This window comes from Chrysoperla carnea, chromosome 5 (genome assembly GCF_905475395.1).
Source record: "Chrysoperla carnea chromosome 5, inChrCarn1.1, whole genome shotgun sequence".
NCBI classification, from domain to species: domain Eukaryota; kingdom Metazoa; phylum Arthropoda; class Insecta; order Neuroptera; family Chrysopidae; genus Chrysoperla; species Chrysoperla carnea.
The window spans coordinates 4,170,343-4,196,487 of record NC_058341.1 but is presented as its reverse complement, the minus strand read 5'-3'; the positions used below and the strand labels follow the sequence as shown (position 1 = coordinate 4,196,487).

The 26,145-nt window shown below is 27.9% G+C and overlaps 3 protein-coding genes across 4 annotated transcripts in view; 1 reads left to right on the top strand and 2 right to left on the bottom strand.

Annotated features, from left to right (window-relative positions):
• Positions 1-26,145, top strand: part of LOC123299838 (flotillin-2) — a 215,692-nt gene that overhangs the window by 164,875 nt on the left and 24,672 nt on the right. The gene's annotated exons all lie outside the window — the stretch shown is intronic.
• Positions 17,445-17,977, bottom strand: LOC123299840 (glucose dehydrogenase [FAD, quinone]-like). Its single transcript, XM_044882225.1, has one exon. The coding sequence runs from the start codon at positions 17,949-17,951 to the stop codon at positions 17,445-17,447; it is 507 nt and encodes a 168-aa protein (XP_044738160.1). The 5' UTR covers positions 17,952-17,977.
• On the bottom strand, positions 18,955-24,524 carry LOC123299836 (glucose dehydrogenase [FAD, quinone]-like). Of its 2 annotated transcripts, none has more exons than XM_044882219.1 (3): positions 24,386-24,524; positions 21,183-21,434; positions 18,955-20,866 (listed from the first exon to the last, which is right to left on the bottom strand). In XM_044882219.1, exons 2-3 carry the CDS (start codon positions 21,342-21,344, stop codon positions 19,205-19,207), a joined length of 1,824 nt encoding a protein of 607 aa, XP_044738154.1. In that variant the 5' UTR covers positions 21,345-21,434; positions 24,386-24,524; the 3' UTR covers positions 18,955-19,204. The 2 variants fall into 2 exon arrangements, with proteins under 2 accessions (XP_044738154.1, XP_044738155.1); XM_044882220.1 differs by lacking the exon at positions 24,386-24,524 and adding an exon at positions 22,179-22,232.

Sequence of the window (26,145 nt, the reverse complement as noted above, 5' to 3'; positions counted from 1 at the left end):
GTTTATCAAAATTGGATAAAATTTGGATGTGATAGAGAAAAATTAAATTTTTTTGATTCTGATGACGTCATAAAGTTAAAAAATTTAATTTTTTGATAACATAGGTAAATTTGATCCGATCTTATTGGAATTTTTTTTGAAACCTACTAATTTTGGGTCAGTCTTTTCAGCTGCGATGTCAGTTTTTCGCTAGCTGTCACTTATATACTTTATTCCGGGATCAGGACTCCAAACTCGTGAAACCTATTAGAGATAGCTTAATTTTGATAAAAAATTTGAAAAGTATGACCCAAATTTATAAGGATTACATACTTGGTTTATCAAAATTGGATAAAATTTGGATATGATAGAGCAAAATTAAATTTTTTGAATTCTGATGACGTCATCAAGTTCAAAAATTTGAGACCCACTAATTTTGGGTCATTGTTTTCAACTCCTTTAGGTAAAATGACACGATTATGGACACTCTCTCCAATTTTGCCTTTATTCTTATGTTAAATATTATCAGTATACGAATTTTCACCAAAATCGTTAGAGCCGATCCCAATATATATAAGTCTTCTAATATATAAGCATTCTAAATACTTGACAACGGTTTTTCTGTCACACTCGAACTTCACGAACCTTTTATATGACCTTTTTGTGTACTAAGTTATCTTTTATGCACTAGCTTTTCTCTCACAGAATAATGGTTTTGTTTTATACCTAATAATTTTTTCCTTTCATTTAAAACGAGATTAAATTTCTTGAAAATAAATCGTTTAAAAAATTGAAAAAAAAAAAAACGATTATATTTTTATGTAGCGATAGATAATTGTACCAAATTATTACAAAATTTTTAATATATTAAAATAATATGTAAATAAATGACAGCAAAAATAATTAATACCAAATTATTTTATTTCAAATATTATTATTATTATTAATTTAGTAATTTTGTTTTTTTTTTTCAAAAACTAAACTAAAATTTTGTAATATATATTTAACTAATATATAATTTTGAATGCTTGTGAATGGTATATCAGAGCTTCTCAAAAGAAAAATATATAATTTTTATATTGCCCTTTTTTCGTCATAGAAAATGACTAAAATTTTTAACCGACAGGGTGATTCCATTAATAAGTGTACCATGAATGACCCTTGAAGGTGACTTTCTTTTGCATGTAGTGTCAGTCACATTTGCATTTTGCATAATCCATCATACATCATAAATATTTAATAACAAATTTTTATTACAAAGGGTAAGTGTAGAATCAACCATAAAACTTTACTAAAACTAAAACCATTAACCTGATAGTGTCAATAAAATAAAACCCATTTTGTATCAAAAGTAGTGTCAGTCATAGCTGAAATCACCCATTCTATAATGACATTTAAATGAAAAACGTAACAAATACAAAATAATTACAGCACATATAGCACAAATATAATAAAGATGTCATTTTATAATAAATAACATTAGAATTAGATAACAATATGATGGCAGTATTAGATATGGCTTTATTATTACAATATTTTTTTTATATTTTCATATAAAAAATCAATTGTAATTGTAATAATTATTGTAATAATTTCATTGTATTCATCATTCATTATGAAATGTGAAAAAAAGTAAAATTTTTTTATTAAGATATGTTTATTATGGTCTACGTGACTGAACTCTTTTAGTCTTACTTAGTTCTTACATTACATACACATTAAATTAAACATTTTCATCTCTTTTTTTAAAAAGAGAAAGTATATCTAAATTGTTTAAAAAATCAATTCTGTATGTAATTATTATGATCGGTCATCGCATTCTGAATCTCTATACACTAGTTTAATCAAATTTTACCTTTTAGTGCATTTAAAATTTATATAATCTAAAATATACGGAAATGTACCGAAATATTATTGCAAATTTGGGTAAAAATGCTTTGGGAATTTCCGAATGTACTGCTTAGATAATTTATTTTATTTGTAAGTCCTTAATTTTCGTTGGCTTTATTCTAATACCTCGCGGTATTCTTTTTTGATACCTTTGATTGTCAGAAAACTTCTAGAATACTTCTAAGGCTAATATTTGTTTGCAGGCCCCTCTTTTTCACTGGACACTATGCATAATGCTCTGGACTCCGTGATTATCGATTCTGGGGTTTTTGACCCCCTAAGAAAAGGTGCTCCGAAAACCTTCTGTTCCCAGGTCCATCAAAGGATAAAAACGATCCTGGGTTTAAGTACAAGCGATCATTTACGCTTGTACTTAAACCTCTCGGCTCAAGCTTCCGCCTTTCCTCATATAATCAATTTCTTTATTCAACCCTTTTCAAATTTTCATGTAACTCTTATGCCTATCGTTATCTGATGTTAGGTTTCATAATTATTCAGTAAACATGTCAGAACCGACAAAAACGTGAATGTTTCAGAATTAATCCGGCCGCTAAGCCGGTTTTCGTGGCTGATTGAGTTCCACGAAAATGACCTATGGTTTTCGGTGTATTTTTTTTTCCTTGAATTTAAAAATTAAGGGCTTTTTGGACTATGGTGCAGTAATTTTTTATAGGCAATTTAATTGTTTATAACGCTACTAATCATGCTAGGTAATGATTTTTTTTAACTGTGAAAACGGATCCAAATTATTATCCAAAATTAATCCTTTTTTCGCATTGAATGCAGAAAAAAATTTGTAAACAATTTGTCAAATTAATTTTTTTTTTTTGTTATTTACTATTATCTTTAAATTTTGCTATTATTTTTTTCACAGTAAAGTGTTAAAAAAAACAATAACAAATTAGTGTAGGTATTAAATTAACTAATTAAATTTAACATGGTTCACACATCAGTTTATATGAAATTAAATTAAATGCATTTTATTAATTTTGATTATTTGTTAATTAATTAATTAATCACTTTAATTATTTCAAGGTTATTATTTTTTTTTTATATCGATATTTATATACAAGTAATAAATATTATTGACATATAGTGCGAGTTTATTTAGTTTTGTTTGATTAAAAGTAAAAGTTATTCTAAATATTTATTTCATATTTTTAAAATAATTGCATAAACAAACTAAATAAATGGTTTATCTTGTTTGATTTTGAAGTCAATATTAGTTTTAAGTTATATAGGTTGATGCAATCGTGCGTTAAAACGCATTGTTTATAAGGATACCGTATCTAAAATATTCTTATAATCGTTTAATATCTTAAGAAAAGTGAATTTACACATGAATTAAATATATAAAATTAAATTTAGAAAAATCCATGTAATTTAGATTTAATTTAGAGATTTCGAAATTGGTATGAAAACCCTAATTTTAATTGACTAACACTTTTTGTTGTTGTTGTTAAATTATGGTTTATTTTCATATTATTAAATGAAAAATATTAAATACTTTGCTGCTTATGAATAAAAAAATAAATTACTTCTAAGAGATATAATATAATTATGACATATTATAAAATATATTGGTTAAAAAAAACCAATTATAATTTCTGCAAGTTAAACAAAATATTTCACTGTTGGTATTATTTTTCATTTTTTATAAAAAATTATAATTTAAAGAGAAATAAATAATATACATCCGTTTAAATGTAATGTTTAATTAATACAATGCAATATTTCTCATTGATTAATTGATTTAAATAAAATATATGATAATTATAAATATAACATAAAAATCAAACAGCGGTTAATATTCTCAAGGTTCAAATTTGAAAAGCAATGAACTGTCAACGACATATTTTGAAATAGACAAGTATTTTTCTAATTTTCTGGTCAAAATAATCGATTTTCATTAAAACTAAAATCTATTTTTCTTTGTTTTACCAAATTTTTCTTCAAAAAGTAGATAGAAATTTTTTGTCTCCAATTTTGATGAAAATCTCTTTTAGGTCATTCCACCAGAATTACATAACATAAATTGAATTTTGTGAATATTGATTCCCAAAAGAGCATTATTTGCAAGATTAAGCAGAGAGATTTTGTTATCAGTTTTTTAAACTAAAAAGAAAGAGGTATTATAAGTTTCACCGCTATGTGTGTGTGTGTCTGCCTGTCTGTTTGTCTATGGCATCGTTGCGCCTAAACGGATGAACCGATTTTGATATTTTTGGTTTTGTTTGAAAGATAATTTAATGGAGATTGTTCTTAGCTCTTGTCGAATACGAGTTTAGAATTCTGTAGCCGAAAAATTTTGTAAATTTCATTTGTTAGGGAAGTAAGTACGTCTCATTAATATGATATTTATAAATAAATCACGTGTTTTATTTAAAAAAGACGGAAATCCTGCTAAAATAATTTTACAATCTCTAACCATATTTAAATTAAAATTAAAGTAAACACTACACACTAAAATGGTTTCAATGAACTAGAGCCAGTTTTAAAATGACTATAATAAGTTTTTAAAAATGCCAACCACACTATAACAATTATACTTAGTAAGTATATGTAATTACAAGATTTAATAATATAGTTTGTCTAAATACTATAAGTACACTTAAATATGTGTGTCTGTCTGTATTTGACTTTAATGTATGCACACACACATATAGACAGACAGACCAACCATACTAAATTATTATTTAAATATTTTATATTCTGTAATTATTATTACATTAAATGATGTAATGTTAAACATTTTGTAAATGTCATTTACAATAATTATTTATTTATTTATAATAAATAAGTAAAACACGATTTTGATGATATTCTATCTAAAATCACATTTCATTTTAAGTACTTCAATATTTCAAAAATGCAATTTATGTAATGTAAAAAGTTGATGGCAATATCGTCGAATTTGTAGGATTTGATAAACATTAATTACTTAATTTCTGGTCCATTCTAGCTGGAGACACGACTAGAAATTTTAAAGTGAAACCTATTGGGACCTCATTGGGTTTTCCTTTACGGATAGCAGCTAGGGACTGTGCCGCAAAGGCTTACCCGGCCCTATTTAGGAATCACATATATGTTCCGATGAGAGGTAATCCCAAAAAGGTCCCATTAAGGTATCCCCACTCTGAACTCAATTGGGAAATCCTACAAATTTTTATGTAAGTTTTATATTATAGCCTCATTCAATTTTGAGTTATCGTGTTAACAGACAGACAGACAACCGGAAATGAACTATTTATGTGATTTTATGAACACCTATACCCAAATTTTGTTCGTAGCATCAATATTTTTAATCGTTACAAACTTGGGATTAAACTTAGTATACCTTGATATATTTCATATACAAATGGTATAAAAAAGTGTACCATATTCCCGTGCGGTAAGATTCCGTTTTATTTGAGCGAAGTATTAGTTTTTTCCACTTTTTAATTTTGTTTAATTAATGTGAAATTAACAATTACACAATTTTTAAATTAATTTGTTTCTAAAAATTATCATAAAAAGAAATTCGAAAATATTATTTTATTTTATTTGTCCAACTCCAAAATAAAAATAAAAAACACGGGTAATGAAAGTAAATTAATAATTTCATGGATTCTTCATATAATTATCTATTTTTTTAATTAATATTTATGTATTAATAAATAAATATTATTTGATTATTTAATATAATGTTAAATATTTTTTTTAATTATGAAATAATATTAAAAAAAATTATTAAAAATTGTATTTTATTACTTAATTTTAAAACATTTTTGTTTGTATTAAATATATTTAAACCATCATAGCGTGTATAGAGAGATTATTGACGTCATACTTTCTACTGAAAAAAATTATTAAATTATTTTTTAAAAATATTTCGTTGGACATAAATCGAAAATAATTCAGAAAGGTCTTTATAATTCTTGTCCATATATAATTGATAGCGATGAAAATTCATTATAAATATTAGTTTTGGACTTAAAGATCATTTTAAGAATAAAAAATTCAGTAGGTATTTTATTGAAATGAAGCTTTAAAAATTTTCCATAATTAAAAACAAATTACTTTCCAAAATTGATGTTTATACTTAAGTGAAAATATATAATTAAATTTTAAAATAACAATAATGATAATAAATTTTTAGAATATATTTGACATTTAAAAAACTAACAAATTCCGAAAATATATTATTATAAAAAAATTAAAAAAGTTGTTATAAAATATAAATTAGTTTCCTATTATTTAAATAAAAAAAACAATATAAAATATTAAATAATAAATATAATTATATTGTCAAAAGATAATTATTTTAATTGTAGGTATTTGTATAAACTAAAATGCATCCGGAAATTTCCGAACAATTTTAATTTACTTCATTAAAAAACATTTTTTAAAGATAATTTTAGAATTTTTCTACAAATATTTAAAACTAGCTGTTAACTACCCGCTTTGCTGGGCAACATCTCCACTTGCACCCCTCCCTCCACATTTCCTTCCGTGGGATAACAGTTTTGTAATGTACACGTCATGCTCTTTTATTTGATACCCCACTTAGGTATTTTTGTAAATATTCGATAATTCCTTCCCACTTTCTCGCTACACCTTTCTACCCTCCGAAGGTTAAAAGTAGATAAAAACAATAGCTCTTTGAAGCTGGTTGTATATCGTGTCAATATTTGAGCTTAATCGATGCACAACTTTTTTAGTTTTTGAAGCATATCCCTTTCAACCCCTATTTCAACCCCTTACTCTACTATAATATGGATGTATTATACATAAAAACCTTCCTCTTGAATCATTCTATCTATTAAAAAAAACCGCATCAAAATCCGTTGCGTAGTTTCAAAGATTTAAGCGTACAAAGGGACATAGGGACATAGGGACAGAAAAAGCGACTTTGTTTTATAATATGTAGTGATGATGTATTGTTACCCCAATAAAAAGTAAACTGTAGGTAGTTAATTTCAACCAAATATACCATTTGAAAAATGAAAGTTATTTATATATGTTTTAAATTGAGCGTGAGCAAAATGCTCATAACATAAGTGCTGACGGGTTTCACTCAAAGATATTTTTGTAAACCATGCCCTCAGTCTAGTAACGATTACATTTTTGTTAAAATATTTTTGAGTAATTAAAAAGATTATTCTATTTTTTTTTGTATTATTTAATATCAGTAAAGTATGAGTCAAGTGTATGCTGTGCTGAGTAATATGCGTGGAGTTAAGAGTTGAGTTGCCCTTCACCTGACTTCAGATTTCATATTTTACACATGTAATAAATATAACATAATATGTAATAGCCAGCCGCAGCCAGTATTGGACTGACATAGTTACCCAAAGAGCAGATCAATAAACTTTAAAATTATATTATTATTAAATTAATGATATGATCAGTATTCAATATTTCATAATATTTACGAAAACAAATTCTGATTAATGTTCTTAAAAAAAAAAAAAAAAAAAAACATTGAATATTAATGAATTATTTGATTTTTTTATAATTATTAAATAATACATTTAATTTCATTTATTTGTGGTTATATTCATCTCCATAAAATTATAAAATTGAAATAAATTATTTCAAAGTAATAATTATTTTGTTCAAAGGCGGAAATGATTTTGCCGAGGGATTTTTGAAACATTACTTTTGCTAGTAACAATTATCTTTGTTAGGATGTTATGAAAATTGTGGAATATAAAGTTTTGATATTTAAATTGTTTAATAAATTTAGATTCGATGGAGATATTTTTATTTGAATGGGTAAACAACCTTCACTTAAAAAGTCAAGTAATACGGCCTTGATAACGGCTTGTCACTCTATTGAAAGAAACATATGCCTACATGAATAGTAAGTAGAGCCGAACTAATTTTGTCTATTAATTTGTATCAATTTTAATGAAAAGTTTTTGTATTTTTTCACATCAGTCAGTAAAAATCTAAGGAGGACTTGCAGCCATTTTACTCCAAATTACAATGGTAAGAATTTGCTTGGAGTTTTTAAAATTTTGAAAAATAGACTTTTTCATCAAAACTAACCATGAACAAAATATGTAACCGTGAAAAGAATAAACAACTTTTGTTTGAAACATTTTTTCATTAACATCACTGTTTACCCGTGATAGCGCAAATTTGGTGCAAATTATATATATAGTATGTATTATATGGGAATATCACTTATGCGTCTATAATATTTATGTATATGTGGCTTTCTAAGAGTGGCTATCACTTACTTACATAGCGTAAAAAAAAACAAAAAACGATTTCGTAATCAACACTGTCTACATGGTATTTCAATAATTTACTCAGTCGATTGTTTGTTTTCACTTTTTTTTTAACAAACTTTCAAAATGATTTGCGTTTAGAAATTCAAAATTATTCGTTCATTGTTAAATTTGTGTATTTTGATTTGAAATTTTCCAAAAACAATGTTTAGAATCGAATAACGTTATCTAGAAAGCTGTATTCTAGATAAATTTTTTTATGTGAAGAAAATGCTAAAATTTGAAAGGGGTAGGCAGAAATTTTGGTTAATTATTAAAATATTTCCTAAAAATATGATAATTTTTTAATATATGCAACTGTATTATAAATTCAGTCTCAAATGTTTAAATATTGGTTAGAAATATTGAATTCTTCTTCTACTTTTATAGATAATTTTGATAATAGAAGCAATTCTATGTTAACATAGAAATATTATGAATTCGAATGACGTATTTTAAAGATTAAATATGATTTCGAGCATATATATGAACGCATTATCGGTTAACGTGTTTTTTTCCAGAATCATCTATCCCTCCAACCGTAACATATTTCAAAATTAAGAATATATCAATATTAAAAATAAAATAAATCTTTTGTTAGGAACGTTATTAAAAAACATTTTGAAAAATTCAGTATTTACAGGATATATTCAATAAAAAAAACACCTCATTTGTTATAATTTTTTAAATATAGTAATTATTTCAAAATTAAAAATTTGTAAGATTTACGATTTGATTGAGTATTACTTATATTTATCGCTTACCTGATTAAAATTTTACAATTTTCGTTCCAACAATAACTTAAATATATTTTCCAGAAATAAAATTAAATCACCAAACCACACAAGATAAAAAAAAACACACTAAAAATTCGTCACTAAAGATCACAATAATCAATAATTCACGTATTACAATCAATAATTACGCCGGTTTACTTTTTATTTTTTTTTAAATCAATACATGTATTACAAAATAATTGTTTAATATTACATACATAAATGTATATGTAACTTAAATGTATCTTACTTAATTTAAGTAAACTATGAGCTTACTTATTCGTGCACTAGGTATACCCTCTATAACAGAATCAGTCAATGAGTTGAATTTAATATGAAATATAAAGGTAGGTATGTTTCGTATGTACCTTTATAAGAGAAAGTGTGATACTAAACATATATACGAATTACTTTAATACTTTTATAAATAAATAACAATGTTATTTACCCACCATTTTTAAAAAACAAATATTTTAAATTATCATCGAAAATATGTATATGAGTATTGATACAAGATGACCAAAAATAAACCTAATTCTTTGTCGGGAACCTTTTGGTTAACAATTAAAATATTAAAATAATAGCAGCGAAAATGCGCTAAAAATCTTTTTCACGAACTTTTTACAAAATCATTTAAAAAACACGATTCTTGAATGCTATCTCATAGAAACCGAGCTCAATCGGAAACCAGAAAGGGGGTCAAATTTATTTGATTGCAAACAACGGACAGATGAAACTATTTTCCAGATTATGCCTTGGAGAGAAGATTTTCAAGATTTCTGTGTGACTAACATATCGAAAAATAATATTTTCATTTTTGTTAATTTAACAATTTTCTTGACTCTGCATGTTTCCTGAATGAATTCAGTAAAATAATAATGTAATAATAATGGGGTTTTACCTCCGTTTCTCTGACATATATGCCTATAACAGAGGCCACCCACATCATTATTTGTTAATCTTTATTTATTTAATTACAAATTTATTTACAATTACATTTTGATATGGGTGGAGTCGGTTACTTCGTTCTTATTCAAGCGACGACAATGTGATCAATTCTGCACTCCCATTAATTATAAATTTTTCACACTGCCGCTGCCTGGATTCGAACTCGCCACCTAAGTCTAAATGGACAAACAGTCAAAGGCAAACGTCTTAGACCGCTCGGCCATTTAAAATTCAGTAATAGAACCTAGTGCATTGACAATCGTAAGACATAAGCGTTGCTAGTAACAAAAGGGGTAATTTTGATGAATATTTCTGCGCCTTCTTTCATACGAAATGAATCGACTCTCCAACACTGTCGATTTTTGTTTGGCACTTAAAAAGGAGTGTACAATCTTAAAAAATGTCTTACGGGTAAATTTTACAAATTATGGATACGTTGTTTTGTTGAGTATCGGACAAAAGTTGATTATGTTGGAAAGTCGATTATCTTCTTATTAGAGCATGAAAAAGATAGATTCATCAATTTTAAGCAGACAAATCTATTAAAAATTTGTGGGATCGAGGTCTTACAAAACGTAGCTTTCTTACTATCGCCCTTTTCTCAATGTTGTTAGACTGACTACCTTAGGATTCCATTCCCACAAATTTTTGACTTGTTGCCAATAAATTAAAAAAGGTTTACCTTAACAATAATATAAGCTTTTGTTACTCCCTGTAAATTTTTACTTTTATTAAACAATTTATAGTTAACTTTTAACCCCATAAAACCCCTTCAATATTTAATAATTTTAAATAATACATTCTTCTTATTCTTATATAATTAATATTTTAAACTACCCCGCTCTGCCCCTCGGTAATAAGATTTAATTAATAATTTTATTATATGATAAATTAATTATTGTTTTTTTTTTATTGTTTTCAGGTACCTAAACTTTGATTAATTTTAATTCATCTATTTTGCATAACATATGACTGGACTGTAAGTAATCTATTCATTTTATTATTTATTTACATATATCGTTTTAATATTGTAATTATCTTCAATTATCTTTTATATATCTTATGCTATCTTGTATTATCTTGCTGATCAGGTACTCGAAGTGTGTAACTTTTTTCAATTTAGCCCACGTTGTGTTGAAATTAATATTATTTTATATTCGTTTTATTAAATTAAAAACATTTTGAGAATCGAAATTAACCTGAATTTTAATGCAATATCTTCAAGGTGTCTACTAAAGAAATAAATGTCCTTGAAAAAAATCAGGCCAATTTTTTATTTTTAAATATAAGAGTATAACTGCAGCGATTAAAATTTATTTTTTAAGACCGAGTGAAATTTACAAAATTTAATTTAACTATTAAGATAAATAAATTTGTAGAGTAATTATATCATCTAGACTAAAGCATTAATTGTACCATAAAGAAAAGCAGAATAAGATTAATATAATTATAGTGGAAGCGTTGTTTACGTTAAATTTTTTTACAAATTGGAAATAAATTTCTCCTGCTTATGACATAAAAGAAGTGAAACGCAAAATCATTGAACGCGATTTCATTTCAAAATAAGTTCTCAGTAATTTGATTTTCTATTCTCTACAGGATTTCTAAGTAACTGATTAGAAAACCATTAATAGTGATAGTTACAGTGAAGATTTCAAAACTAAAGTTTAATGATTTTCACATTAATTATAAATTATTTTCAATTAAATTTTAATTGTTTTAATAATTATTGTACCTACGACAATAACCAAACATCACTGATCAATTATTTCATATATTTATCATTTTCTTAGAAATCCTCTGTTCTCTGTCAAATTTAAAGCTTAGAAAGTTGAGATCAAAATACTCGATGATGTTCCAAATTTAGAGACAAATGTATCGATTCTTGATACTTTTCCGGGATGCATAATAAAAAACTTTGGACTTATCCATTGTTTTTATTGAAAAAGATTCCCTGCAGATCGCAACAAGGATTCCTTAAACTGGCGCAATGGAAGTCGTAACTCTAATATCTCATTATACCATGTATATATTAAATATATCAAGGTATACTAAGTTTAGTTTGTAACGCTTAAAAATATTGATGCTACCAACAAAATTTTGGTATAGGTGTTCATAAAATCATTTCCGGTTGTCTGCCCATCTGTCCGTAAGTACGATAACTAGAAAAAGGAAAAGAGATATCAAACTGAAATTTTAATAACATGCTTAGGACGTAAAAAGTAAGGTCGAGTTCGTAAATGAGCAACATAGGTTAATTGGGTCCTGAGCCCGTAGGACCCATCTTATAAAACGTTAAAGATACAATAAAAGTTTGTTTGGGTTGGGTTGGGTTGGGTTGAGCTGAATTTTGTCTGAAATATTTTTTTGTAAACATCACTGTTTACCCGAGACGACGCAAATTAGGTGCCAATTTTATAATATGTATTATATGGGAATATCAGTTATGTCGTGTGGCTATCTAAGAGTGGATATCTTTCTTTACTTACATGACTTGGTATTTCAACAACTCAGTCAATTGTTTGTTTTCACTTGTAATTTATTATTTTCAAAACGACAATACATTTTAAAATCAAAAGACATGTCCCATTAATTTTTCAACAGGTTTTTCATCTCGTTAACAATAATGTACACAATTTATATACATAATATATGATGACTGATTTCAAACAAAATTTCTAAAAATTTTTGTGTTTATATTGAGTAATATGTCAAACAACTTCAAAAAAAAAAAATAATCAGTTGCATAAAACAGATCTATTAATGTTTACTTTTTAACTCATCTGTTAATCAATTTAATTTAACGATTATTTATTTAATGACACTTATTTAATTTAATAACCGAGTGGCTCTTAAAATTTAGAACCTTTGCATTAAATTATACACACTAGTGATTACGAAACTAGGTGTCCCTATCTGGGCACCGCATCGAAGGAATACATTACTGAAAATATTAGAGATTGGAAGAAGATAATTTATCATTTAGGAGCAAAACTTTCACAAACTAATTTTTCATTCGAGGGCGGTTATAAAATCAAAGACTTCCGAGGGTAGATTATTCATTTTATTAACCCCCGACCTCAAAGAAAGGGGTTGTATAAGTTTGATCGCAAAGTGTGTGTATCTGTCTGTCTGTGGCATCGTAGCGCCTAAACGGATGAACCGATTTTGATTTTTTTGGTTTCGTTTGAAAGGTTATTTAATTGAGAGTGTTATTAGCTACGTTTAAAGTGCGAGTTTAGGGTTCCGTACCCGAAAAACCTAAAAAATTGGTGATGATCCTCAAAATCGGTTCAGCTTAGAAAAGGCTTTAAGAAAAAAGGCAATTTAATGGATAGTGTTCTTAGTTATGTTTCACGTGCGAGTTTAGGGTTCCCTATCAAAAATAATAAATATTGAATCAAAAGTTTTATTAATCCTCAAAAACCCTCTTCAAATACATAATTAAAGATAATAATTAAATGTCATTTCCTGTAATATTTGTGGTTTAATTTTTAATTTTTATTACCTTTTGCATGTTTAATTATAATTAATTATTAATATTACTTTTCTAATTAATATTATCGTCACAGTTTATAAATAAATAAAAAACATATTCAATTATGTGGGCTCGCATATTTTCATTCTTGCGATTAACTAACAAATTATGTTACTTAGTTTACGAAATTATTATATTTAATTATTTTGAAAAATTGATTGCTGATTTAAAATTCCGGGGTTCCTTGATGTTCGATAAAAATTTGATTAACATTGCACATGTTTCCAACGCCTTCACTACAATAACGCCTTCACTAATTAATTTTCGTGATATGGTTTATCCGGTTTATCTCCCAGAACTTTCAGGATGACAGTTATTCTTCATAATGATTTTCAAAGCATTAATAAATACTTAAAAATACTTGGTTAGAGACCCAGCTATACTTTTTTTTTGCATTATCAATTACTGACATAATCATCATTAAAATAAACTTTCACAGTTCACAAAAGGGAAATTAGCAATAATTAAGCACAAATCAATAAGTGGATTTTAAAAGTTTCCTTTCAAAATTAACTGCACTATGTTGAAATTAAATGATCATTAGGTTTTTGTGTACCTGTAATATCTCTGAAAGTTTTTGTAGAGACCAATTTGTAAATTAATTAAATAATTTAACAATTTAAAATTATGTTTTTTATCAGTGAACACATGTATATATTAAACTTGCATCATCATTAGAATTATATAACAAAATCTTCTGAAATATTTCTTCAATAGTAATAACCTTCTGAAATATTTCTTCAATAGTAATAATCTTCTGAAATATTTCTTCAGATCTTAAAGTTGTAGATCTTAAAGTTACAGATGTTTCTTTATTTACTGAATCAATGTTATGTAACTCTTCTAATTTTAAGTGGTCTTCTATCTTTTATCAATTATGGACCTGAGTTGACTTCAAATTAATCCAAAATTTATCTATATGTGTTAAACAAACTCAAAATTCAAATTTTAATAATAATTTTGTAGCTGATATTCCAAAAAATTCATCTAGAGTGTCGACTTTCATGAATTTCTTAAAATGATTTATGACTTACCAGAAAAACTAATTTTTTTACCTTTTTTTATCGTATTCTACGTCAGTCATAAGATCAATAGACTACGCGTTTGTTGTTTTTTAGAGAACTTTATTGGTATGCTAATTTGATTTTTATATAAATAATTTGAATTTTATGTTTGAAATTAAATTGTTAAAAGAAATTTCTAGAACATTATGGCAATGAACTACTTTTTCGAAAATATTCCCGTAAACAAGAAGGTTTTTATATTTTTATTATAGTTCCGTGATGCTAGTTTTTGGCGCATAATTTTGATAAAGAAAGGTTATGAGAATTGATTTTATCTCCTCATTAAATTATAATTAAGAAATATATTTTTCTTAATTAAATAAAAAATCGTAAAAGTAATATAAATATAGGTAATGAATTTTAATATTTGCATAAAATAAATTTTGAGAAAATTCACGACAAAAATCTCGAAATCATTTTCATCTGAATAATATCGTTGAAAAAGGGAGGTTATTTGTCAAAGGGTGATTTTTTTTACAAGAAATACAAGACAACTATCTGAGTACTCTTTAAAAAAATCGAGAAATTTTTTTTGTCTTTGATTTGGATAGAATCCGTTTACTAGGGTAATTTTGACCCAAAAAATACAAAAATCGGGTTCAATTAACGATTAGACTAAAAATTACCAAAATGTTGACCATTTAAGCTAGATTTTAGGTGATATCTGAAAAACTTGTGCTCCAATCGTTTAATAAACCCGATTTTTGAAATTTTTGGGTCAAAATTACCCTAAATATAGAGTTTCATCGAATTCCGAGCTAAAAAATTTTTTCTGATTTTTTCGATTTTTTCGAAGGGGTACCCCTTAAAAAAATTGCAAAATATCGAAAAAATTTGTTTGTCTTCGATTTGGATAAAATTCATTTTCTAGAGTAATTTTGACCCAAGAAATACAAAAATCGGGTTCATTTAACGATTGGACTTGAAATTTCCAAGATATTGACCATTCGAGATAGATTTTAGGTGATATCTCAAAAACTTGTGCTCCAATCGTTTAATAAACCCGATTTTTGAAATTTTTGGGTCAAAATTACCCTAAATATAGAGTTTCATCGAATTCCGAGCTAAAAAATTTTTTCTGATTTTTTCGATTTTTTCGAAGGGGTACCCCTTAAAAAAATTGCAAAATATCGAAAAAATTTGTTTGTCTTCGATTTGGATAAAATTCATTTTCTAGAGTAATTTTGACCCAAGAAATACAAAAATCGGGTTCATTTAACGATTGGACTTGAAATTTCCAAGATATTGACCATTCGAGATAGATTTTAGGTGATATCTCAAAAACTTGTGCTCCAATCGTTTAATAAACCCGATTTTTGAAATTTTTGGGTCAAAATTACCCTAAATATAGAGTTTCATCGAATTCCGAGCTAAAAAATTTTTTCTGATTTTTTCGAAGGGGTACCCCTTAAAAAAATTGCAAAAAATCGAAAAAAAAATTTTTTTTCGATTCGAAGGGCCCTTCTTCGAATCGATCTAAAGAAATTTCTTAGAAAATATTTATCTAATAGTAAAATGAATCGAATTCTCATGACTTTTAGTTTTTTATTTCTTAGAAAATTCATTAAACCACAAAGTCAGTGGGCAAATAGTCAGTTTTTTCGTTCCTAAAAAGTGCTTTATAAACACAAAAGTATATTTTTATTAATCACGTAAATACATATTTGTATAGGCAATTTGTATTACATTCATCACAACACATTGCATAAAACCGATTACTTTAAAAATTACGTACATGCATCTTTATTTAAAATAAATTCTGCAGCCCGTTGAGCAATCATTATATTTGATGCATAAATATCACCACCGATTATTTCTGGCATAATACTTGCATCAGCTACCCGTAAATGTCGTATCCCATGTACCCGTAAACAATGATCCACAACCGAATTCGAACATTCTGGACATTTCCCCATACGTGTTGTTCCAACAGGATTTCCACCACTTGTTGCAAATTGTTTTAACAAACATTCCCATTTACATTTGGAACTATCACAATGCGTACACAATATTTTATCAAAATTTACTAGTTCGGCACCAATTTTACGAAATGCTTTTGTTTCACCGATTGCCACAGCATGTTTTGCCGCACGAATTAACGCAATTATATCATCATTATGAATTAAGTAGTTTGGATCGATTAAGGGTTCCATAAACGGATCGGCATCTTTTAAATTCACCCATCCACGAGATTTCGGTTTCAAAAGTGTTGGAATTTGAACTAATATCGAATAATTTTCGTTTATCACCCGTAAATAATCTTGAATTGGCTTTGAAAAATTATATTGAGTGAAAAATTTTGAACTATTTTTATGGATGTAATCGTGATTGATTTGGATATTTGGATAATCGGAACGTTCCCCAGGTAAAGAATAAATATATCCCACAATATCTGATATTCCAATTGAAGTTAAAGGACCTTCTTTCTGGAATAGAAACTGATGAATAGCTTCCATATCATCAAAGTTAATATCCCATTTTGGTTTCTTTATTACATGAAAAATTGGGAATTTTACGTGATCATGTAAATTACGACCTACACCTTCTAAGCGATGAACCATAACTACATCATCCGAATCCAAAAATTCTTTTGGTCCCACTCCAGAAAGCATCAATAATTTCGCATTGTTAATCGCTCCAGCGCAAAGAATAATATCTTTAACGGCTTTCACATCTCGAATATTAAATTCGTTATCACTAGAAGCGAATTCAACACCTCTGGCTTTTAAAGTTTTTGGATCGATTTGGATTTTTGTTGCAATATTTTTCTTTAAAATATGTATGTTTCCATTTTTAATTACTTTCCTTAAAAATGTTTTCGCTGGATAATTAGTTTTTCCTTGTTCGAGTGTTCCATACGATAATCCATAACCAATTTTACCAGCAAGTGTTTCAAATTTATCCAGAATCGGTCCAAGACCTAATTCCTTTCCTGCTGCGGTAATACTTTCACGTAACAGTTTTAATTTATCACTACATGTTCCCATAAATGCTACAAATGTTCCAGTGGATATTTTTCCACATAATTTTTAAAATATGGCAAAACTGTTTTCCAATTCCAGTTTGGGTTACCTAAATTCTCCCATCGATTCCAATCACGTTTTGTTCCTGTATTATATACCATAGAACGTAATAGCGTGGATCCTCCAATCATTTTCCCCAAAGGTATGTGACACGCGCCATAATCAAAACTTTGACATGATCTGTTTTGTGGAAGTGTTCGATAATTCCAATCATATTTCGAGTTCTGTATACCTGATAAATAAAATGGAATTTCCGTTGTAAGTGGAGCATTTGGACCTCCTTCAATTACTAGCGTTCTCGAATTCATATTTGCTTTGGCTAATAAACTTGCCAAAACTAATCCAGCCGTTCCACCTCCGATAACAATGTAATCATATTCATATTTAACTTCACTAAGATTTCGATCCGGTGGATTCCAATTTGTATGGTTTAACGCAAGTAATCTTGTAGCTAACGATGTAAATATTTTTAACATTAAAACATTAGTCGGATCTGGATGCCATTTTTGTATCAAATCTTTACAAATATTTAACATTATTTCCATAATTTTACAAATAAATATTTTTTATAAATTTAGAATTTCGATATTATTGATCTAAAATTTTGAACTCTTTCAAAAATTGAAAATTTTTAGACAGTAAAAATTTTTCCATGGTAACCAAGTCAGTTTACAATAAATGCTTAATAAAACCGTAGATTCAAACCTAAAATTTGAATGGATTAGTTCCATTTCGTTCTGTTGCATGGTGCTACAAAAAGTTGAATATGGTTTTGAACCAGGCTGTTATGAACCGGTAATCAGTATGTTGCTCAAAAAAGTGGATCGTTTCTTTGATCTAACGCTCATATCAACTCACTGCAATCCTTTGTTGAATTATTAAATCCTCTAGGCAGCGGGTAATTCAGGTCTTATCCAATAACTTTCACTCTATGAACTGCAAAATGAAACCAGAAATTTATGGAGGAAAATTTTTTGCTTACGTTACAATTCATGTAGTTTTATTTTATTGACACGGATCCAAGGCCGATTGCCGCTACGGGGGACAAAATGGGACAAGACTAAATTACAATATAACCCAATTTGAATTTGACTGACTAATTCACTTATATCGATACAAATTCTAAGTCACTTCTAAAACCAAACCCCTCCCCCCTCTCAAATACGTTGTACTGTTGTTTATATGCTAGAAAGATTTTCACCAATGGACCCGAAATAAAGTCAAATTAACAGAATAATTCGAAAAATTTTATCAACCACATCGCAATACCCTGGAAAATCGAAAAAACCCTTCGACATTACATTTTTCAGTTCTATGCATGTTAGAAAGATGGAATTTACCTCCTTGTGATTAAAGCTAGTTATCGAAATAAATTGCCTGTCTTATTCAAAATATGACGCGATGTCAGTTAATTTTGAACCTGAACCTGTCTCATCACTCTTTCGAAGGTACAGATAGAGGATAACTAATAAAAAATTCTAAAATATAAAAAAATAACTTTTTAACTTTATTTCCCAAAACAGTCAAATCAAATAGTAACCAAGAAATTTTGGAATTAATCCAAATTTCACTTTATTTTAACAAAAAATAATACAAAATATTTATCTACAATTAAAAATGCCTTTTCATGCATCGAATTTTTTTGTCGTTGGGTGAAATTGGGTGATTTCGTTGCATGAAAAAGTAATAAAATTTACTCAGTCTAAATCACTATTTATAAAAACTTTTATCACAATTCATTATGAGTTTTAGAAGTCTCATAACTTTCCTTAATGATATCAGCCGCTTGTAAGCCAATCATAATGGTGGGAACGTTTGTATTACCACTTGGTATTTCTGGCATAACACTCGCATCCACAACCCGTAAATTTTTAATACCATGTACCTGTAACTTTGAATTCACTACACTCAATTCTGGATCAATACCCATTCGTGCAGTTCCCACGGGATGATAAATTGTAGCCGCGGAATGTTTAATATTACATCGCCAGTAATCATGGGATTCAACATCAAATTTAGCACATTCATCCTCATTCATCTTAATTACTTCCGCTCCTGCGTATGCTTGGAATGTTTTCGATTTAATAATTCGAATACAATGATCGATACCTTCTAGAATAGTGTTAACATCTTCTTCATGTCCGAAAATATTTGGATCAATGATTGGTGCCTCAAATGGATCAATACTTTTTAATTGTATAAATCCACGAGCTTTTGGTTTTAATAAAGTTGGGAATTGGATCATGAGGGGATATTTTGAATTAAATCGTCTAAAAACATTCGCATATGCTTCGTTGTAATTGGCTAAATTTAGGAAATATGGTCCAACAATGCTATCATTTATGCTAAATGCACAATGATGTATTTGTAAATTTGGATATATCGCTTGAGGATTTTTCGAGTTGATAAATCCAAGAACTCCCGTTAAACCGATTGTGGCAAACGGTCCCGTTTTATGCATAAAATATTGATAAAGAAAATCTAACATTTCTTTCGTAGTTAGTGGAGCAATTGGTAATTCTTTTAATGCAGCGAAAACATCCACAATTGGATGATCTTGTAAATTTTTTCCAACCGGTAAATCCGCTACAACTTTTATATTCAACGATTCTAAATGATCTTTTGGTCCAATTCCTGATAACATGAGTATTTGTGGCGTATTAATTGCTCCTGCACTTAAAATAATCTCTTTTTTCGCTTTAATTTGGATCCATTTATCATTTAACCAAACATCCAAACTTTCTGCTTCCTGATTTTTTATATTAACCTTTCCAACGTAAGCGTTTTTTAAAATATGTAAATTTTTCCGAGCTTTTAAAGTGCTTAGATAGGTTTTTGCTGTAGTTTCTCTAACACCATCTTTGATTGTACCTCGCGTACGAAAATACCCAATTGTTCCGTTTAATATTTGCTCCGAATCAGTGATTTCAGCTAAACCCAATTCTTGGGCAGCCATTATGGGTAATTGTTGTAATTGATGCAATTTTGCATAGCTTGTATCAAATACGTCTGCATCACTATCTTTGGAATATTGATCCAAGTATTTTTTTACATTTGTCCAACCCCAACGTGAATCTTTTGTTTGTTTTTCCCATTCGGTGTAATCTGCTTCGTTACCAGTTTGATATATCATAGCGTTAAGTACACTAGTGCCTCCTAAAGCTTTTCCTCGAGGCCATTTACACCGATGGTCATTTTTACTTTGACATGCATTTGCTTGAGGCTCAGTTTTATAACGCCAATCAAAATCGGTGTCATAACTATGAAATATTAACCCAGGCATATCAGCTTGCTGTGGAGGATCACTCCCAGCATCAATTAACAATATGTTCCAATCTGGATTGTTGGATAAATGGGCTGCTAATGGAGCCCCAGCTGAACCAGCACCAACCTAAAAGTATATACAGTTACTTTATTCGGAAATCTGTTTAGTGAGTTTATCAATGGTCTAGGCTCGCTACCGTAAAAGCCCTTATATTTAGGATTGAAATTATTTGTACCTTATTTTCAACTTTTAAGATGAATTTTGTTATAACTTCATGAATGTAAATGAAAAATTTCGATATCTGCCTTGATTTTCGAATTTCGATATTTTGAAAATTACTCCAGATATCGAAAAATTTTATTCTTAATTTTCGTCTTATATTGTCGAGTTAGAACATAATTCATCGTGGCTTTCACGACTTAAAGCCAGTAATTATACTTACCACGACAAAATCATATGTTGGTAAATGATCTGTAGAAATATCTGGTGGATATGTCGGACTAAGAGCACACTGTGATGCTAATAAAGCTCCTATTAGTTGACTCATTAATTGTCCTGTAATGCCCCCACCACAGGATTGGGTTGCTGACGATATACATTCCATTGTTATTAATTACAATTGTTGATTAATTCCAACAATACAATATTTTTAATATTTTAAAACCATCATTTTTCAAAATTATGCGGCAAATATCTGAAAAATAATTTTTTTAAGATTAATATCGATTATGTAGATTTCATTTTTTTTTTTTCAAATTCTTCAGAAATTCTGAAAATTTCTCTTTTACTCTCATCACGAGAGTAAAGGTGTAAGCAAAAAAATATTAATTTCCGAAATTTTCGGGCCTCTTCGTGTACTTTCGTTAGTTGTACTCAGTAAATTAAAAAAACTTATATAAAATTTATATAAAATTATGTAGAGGTTATGATTTACAAAGTTAAAGAATATTTAACGCGCGAAATATTTAACACATGTGCAGAACGCGTGAGGAAATCTTTCATCACGCTACGAAAGATTGCCGAACGGTTGACGCGAGTGCTGATGGGTTAAAATTATGTACGAATATTTTAAAACATCCAATTATGGAGCGTATGATTAAATTTTTTGAGTTCTGTCTACATTTTACTCCAGAGTATCCTTATTCGGCAACGTGTTAAGTATTGTTACTGATAAATATTTATATTAAACCAAGTTTCAAAATCCCAAAATATTATTTTTCAATTTTGATACCCGACGAATATTAACAAAAAAATTATTCAAAACAGATACACTCACTCAAAGAAAATGTCTTAAAATTCTCAAGAAAATTAAATAAACATGTGTTTACAATTGTAACAATTCACAAAATAAAAATTTCTAATTTTAAAAATGAAATTTTAAACAAATTTCTCTTAAAAATATTTGAATTAAAATATTATAAAAACAAAAAATCACTACCGATTGACACCGATCACGACTGTATTGGAGAAGCAATAATAAAAACTACCTTTCACTACATCAGAAAGTACACATATGAGCTTGGTTTTTATTCACTGGCTGCTTGTTTGTTTAATTACTAGGTGTACTTTTAAAAAACAAGTTAGGAGATTGAGAGATTGTTTTAAAACTAACTTTTTTTTTATTAAAATAAGGAAAAATTATATTTTAAAAAAAATTTTAGCGCATAATTGATTACACATAGTAGGAAAATTTTTCAAGAATAAAAAAAACTAAAAGAAAACCGACTTCAAAAGAAAAACTTTTCCAAAACAAATTAAAATGCACTAAAAAGTAAAAAAATAACGAGAATATAATGTAGTTAAAATTATTGTTATTTTTGGAGTCGGTGTCAGCCAAGTTAATGTAGAAAACTGATCTGTCAGAGTTGTTTTCTTGGCTGACACCGACTCCAAAAATAACAATAATTTTAACTACATTATATTGTCGTTATTTTTTTACTTTTTAATGCATTTTAATTTATTTTGGAAAAGTTTTTCTTTTGAAGTCGGTTTTCTTTTTTAAAAGTTTTTTTTTATTTTGTGATTTTTAGTGAACTTGAAGTGCACTAACTAATTTATCACTAAAAAAAGAATCATCGAAATCGGTTGGCTTGATTTTGAGTTATTCGTCCTCTTGTCGTGCATACGTAATGCAAATTTAAGACTTTTATGATTTTCTCATGGACAATTATTTTTTAAAACTTCAAAAGTAAAAATCTATGAAAAAACGCTTTCTTATTAATCCGTCCTTCTAACCATTACCTGTAGAAATAAGCAATTTTGGAACATATTCTGTGAATGACTAAAATTATTCTATTTATTGCAAAAATTAATTATTGTTTCGCGTTTGAAAAGAAATGATTTAAAAAAAAAACTTGGCCAGGATTCAGTTCAGACCCCCTATGAATTGTTGACATAAATGAACCTTTTTAAGACAATAAAATAAACATTATTATAAATTTTTTTTTGTTAACAATGTTTATGCTAAAGTCCAATTCAATAGGTAACATTATTTATTTATCAATCACTCACTTATTTTTAATGCAAATATTGACATATTAACGTGACTGTAAATAATTCAACTATTAATCGCAACTTTGCCCATGTGGAAAATGGAAAATGTATAAAGTTAATTTCTATAAATTAATTATATTTAAAGTGTAAAGTGTAACAACTATGCATATATGTAATATGCAAGGTATACAAAGTTTAATCCCAAGTTTGTATGTATGTGTAATGTGACAGAGTAATCAACACTGTCTATACATGGTATTTCAATAATTAACCCAGTCAATTGTTTGTTTTCACTTGTTATTTACCAATTGTAGAGTCGCTTGCCATTTTATCTGTATCACAATGCAATTTTCATATTCTACTAATCAAAAAATATATTATTTATAATTCAAATGACCGATAATGGGTTTATTTATAGATATATTTCCTGAATCAGGCAAGGGGGATCTCAATTGATAGATAAGATTTTCATGAATTATTTCCTTGTACAGAACAACAAAAGTGTATGTAATCCTGGAAAAAATACGATGTTGAGTTTTCAAAGGAAATATTTATTTTCAGCATCCCAGAATCTTTTCTTTTTGGATTAATTTCGACGTAATGCCTAATTTGGATTCGCATTTAATTCGAAATATAAGGGGTTTAAAATTTTCTTTTCTTAAATCTGAGCTTAATTTATATCAATTCGAAAAAGAAAATCCTTGATAAATCGTAAGAATAGGTGGGTAAAATGATCCCATTGCGTTTTTACATTGCATCCACAATTAGTATGGAAAGAAAAGTCACTGGTAAATTCATCCAAATGAACACATTCAAGATCCGCCACATTATGGGGGATTGATTATAATTTTACACACAAAATAAGGATCATTTTAACCAATATAAATGGGATCATTTTACCCGTAACGACATATTTGAAAAATGTCATTAAAACTGACCTTAAAATTCATTATACGCCTATCAAAGTATGTGATATAATATTATTAATGTCTTCAAAAGCTAAGTGTAAAACAACCAGCCAAAGAAAACTAACTCAAAAAAAAGAATTTTACGTTGAAATTTGTCTTACCATAGATCAAAAGAATTACGCTGTATCGACTCAAAAAAAAAAATACAACAATTTTTTCAAATATAAAACAAAAACTAACTTACGTTAAAATGAAAATTGTAAGTCCTTGTTTTCCTACAATCCACAGCTGTAGTTTTGAATTGTTATTTTAATAAATACAATAATATGGATAATAAATTGCGAGATAAATACACACACTTCGATTATCAATTTTTGTAAATGATAAAACTAAAAATAATAATTTTAATCGATATTTTTAGCCAGAGAAATTAAAAAAATTTGTTTTAAAATGTAATTTAAACAATTCTAAAAATGTTAAACATGCATTGAGCGTATTAAACTAATAGACCGATAAGATATTACAATATTTTATTAATATAATTTATTTAGAACAAACTAATAATGTTCTATAAATGCAAATACATGGTAAAAAAATTTGATCCGGAACACTCATGCGACCTATAAATATTACTCGTATTACATTATATTACTCACTAACTATATGAGCAATTCTCTCATAAAACGCTTACAATGCCTTCAGGGTTGGATTTAGAAAACCCTCAAGCTAACAAAAACAATGGACACTCAAAGCTTATCAGATTTCTCAAATACAGGGGTGTCTCAGGAGTAACGGATGCCCTTGTTGCATCAGGTAGAAAATATTACACTGCCTTGCCGCTGGATCGCGTTTCTGATTGGCTGCCTATTGTAATTAATAGCTGATTATTCGTATATTGGATCAAAAAAATAAGGAGGAATTTTCGTCTTTTCGTTACTTCTGAGACACTCAGTATAGAAGGCCTATACGTGGCCCTAAAGACGGATTATGATTGTGATCCTGACACAATTCATATCAACTATTGAAATTCCTTCAAACAATAATTCTAGTCAATTCGAATAAGTTTAATTCATGTTAATATCGAAAAATAACGATTTAAAAGGATCTTTTCAGTTTTTTAGACAGAAAATCGACGTCTTTTCATGATAATTTTAAAGAGTATCGTGGGATCGTGGGACACCACGAGTTTTTTTAAATGATCATGTTCTTGAAACTTCGTGAGTGTCTTTTGACGAGTCTACCAAAATTTCCTCTACGGTTCTTTTCGAGGCTGCGTTTTAAAATTAGCATGATGACGTCATATTTAAGTAATCGTTTTGGAAAAAAACAAACAGGAAATTTGTCTGACACTATAACCATATTTTGTCCGACAAAAATACTACACCGATGAGTTTGTATACCACCTGGAACATGCCGTACTTAAGTATTTTTGTTTTTGAATACGTACATGGTTCACTTTTGCTGAATTGTTTAATAATTATTAATGTTATCAAGTGTTCATAGTGTCCGACAAATTCCCTGCTGCGTTTTTTCAAAATGATAACTCAAGTATGACGTCATCATGCTCATTTGAAAACGCCTAGCCTTTTCGATAAAAAACGTAGAGAAAACTTTTGTAAAGTATGAATTCATCATTTAAAAAAACCATGGTGTCTCACGATCTATAAATCTCTATGGCTCCAAAGACTAATACTGCAGATATGAGTTTTAAAGGAATTAAAGACAGTACCTCTTAATCGTACAATATTTTGCGAACATGGACGTTAAAATTAACGTAGTGTGTTTATTTTTCATAAAATAAATTTAAATTAACCTTGATATATTCTTTACGGAATCCATGAGTGTTAAGTTAAAATTTTTTTTATTTTAAAATCTACTAACAATAGTTACAATCATAGTTGTATAATAAATTTACATATTTTATTATTAAACAAATCTTGGTATTTGACGTACAAAATCAGATACATATTATTAAGTTCTTTCATCATTTATTGGTTGAATATA